Source organism: Monoraphidium neglectum (assembly GCF_000611645.1).
Source record: "Monoraphidium neglectum strain SAG 48.87 unplaced genomic scaffold scaffold05826, whole genome shotgun sequence".
Classification (NCBI taxonomy): Eukaryota; Viridiplantae; Chlorophyta; class Chlorophyceae; order Sphaeropleales; family Selenastraceae; genus Monoraphidium; species Monoraphidium neglectum.
Window position 1 is genome coordinate 1 of NW_014007805.1, and position 1,634 is coordinate 1,634.

The following is a 1,634-nucleotide window of genomic DNA, read 5'->3' on the forward strand; positions in this document are numbered from 1 at the left end:
CCCCGCAGCCGCGCCGCGAGCGCCGGCGCGCCGCCCGGCCGCGCCGCCGCCGCGAGCGCCCGCAGCAGCGGGCCCGCGACCGCCGTCGCGACCAGCGGGCTGCGGGGGCGGCGCTTGAGCCAGTCCTCCAGCAGCGCGGCGGCGCGGAGCTGCAGCGCGCGCAGCGCGGCGGAGCGCTCGCGGGCGCTGCTGACGCCGCGGGCGAGCATGCTCCTCACATACTCCCCCAGCTGCTCGTCCATCCTCATCATCGCCTCGTCATCCATGCCCTCGTCGCTCTCGCTCCCGCTCCCCTCCTCCTCCTCCTCCTCCCCATCCTCGCCGCGCGCCCGCTTGCGCCCCGCCGCCGCCGGCGCTGCCGCATCCTCATTCTCAGACGCCTCCGCCTCCTCAGACCCGCTGTCGTCGCCCGAGGCGCCCTCGGACTGCTCATCATCCTCGGACCCCTCATCCTCGGACTGCTCGACCTCGGACTCGTCCTCGTCGCCCTCCTGCAGGAGCCCGGCCTCATCGGGGCGCTGGCACAGCACGCGCAGCAGGTCCTGCAGACCTGTTTTTGTGGTTGTTTGGGGGGAGGGCAAGATGGTGTGTGTGTGTGTGTGTTGGTGTGTGTGTGTGTGTGTGTGTGTGTGTGCGTGCGTGCAACGGGGGGCCGCACGAGTGCTGCCATCACGCAGCCGCCACTGGCGCGCGCGAGCGCCGCAGGCGACCAAGCGACGCTTTGCTGACAGCTCGACGCCCCCGGCGGGTCCCAGCCCAAGGGCTGACCCTCAAATCTGAAAGCAGCCGGCTCACCAGCAGCCGTCAGCTGGTCGGCGCTCGCCCTGAACAGCCCCTCCGCCGCCTCCCTCAGCGGCGCCCCCGGCAGCCCCACAGCACCGCCGCCGCCGCCGCCACCGCCGGGCGCGCTCAGCAGCGCGAGCAGCACATCAAGCAGCAAGTCCGCCCAGTGCGGCGGCGCCGCCGCCGCCGCCTGCCCCTCATTCCCGTCCTCGTCCCCCGACGCGCCACCATCATCGTCATCCTCATCGCCGCCGCCGCGGACAGAGGCGGAGGCGGCGGCGACTTCTTCGGCCAGCGCCGCCGCGCCGCAGCCCTCGAGGGCGACGCGCTGCAGGTCCGGCACCAGCCGCGCGTCGAACGCCCCAGGGTCCGCGAGCAGCTGCAGCCGCAGCAGCCGCGCGAGCTGCAGCAGCGCGCGCGCGCGCCCGCGCGCCGCGGCGGCGTCGCCGGCTGCGGTCGCGGCCGCGGCGGCGAGCGGCTCGAGGGCTCCGCAGAGGGAAGCAAGGCCGGACAGGGACGCCTCTGCGACGGGGTCGAGCGAGCGCGCAAACTTCGCGCCGTGAATTTCGCGGGCGGCGTCGAGCAGCGAGAGGACGCCCGAAAGCAGCGACTCCTGCCGCGCGCGCGCCGCCTCGTGCGCAGCGGCCGCGGCGGCGGCCGCGGCCGCCGCGCGCTCCTTCTTCGGGACCCCGCCCTCGGGCGCGCCCGCGGGCGGCGGCGGCACCTGGCGGTGCGCCGCCGAGTGCAGCAGCGTCACGAGCCGCGCGGCGCACAGCGCGCGCGTGCGCGCCGACAGCGGCGGCGACGCGGCGCCGGCGACTACGGACAGCGCGACCCCCGCCTCCGCCCCC

At 76.3% G+C, this 1,634-nt stretch overlaps 1 protein-coding gene across 1 annotated transcript in view; it reads right to left on the bottom strand.

Annotated features, from left to right (window-relative positions):
- Positions 1-214: 214 nt before the first annotated feature.
- Positions 215-1,634, bottom strand: part of MNEG_15950 (hypothetical protein) — a gene marked incomplete at both ends in the record, with an annotated part of 2,670 nt that continues 1,250 nt past the window's right edge. Inside the window, 3 exons of the mRNA XM_014035579.1 lie at positions 215-230; positions 379-550; positions 796-1,507. Coding sequence (XP_013891033.1) covers positions 215-230; positions 379-550; positions 796-1,507 — 900 coding nt within the window. The remainder of the gene's footprint in view (positions 231-378; positions 551-795; positions 1,508-1,634) is intronic.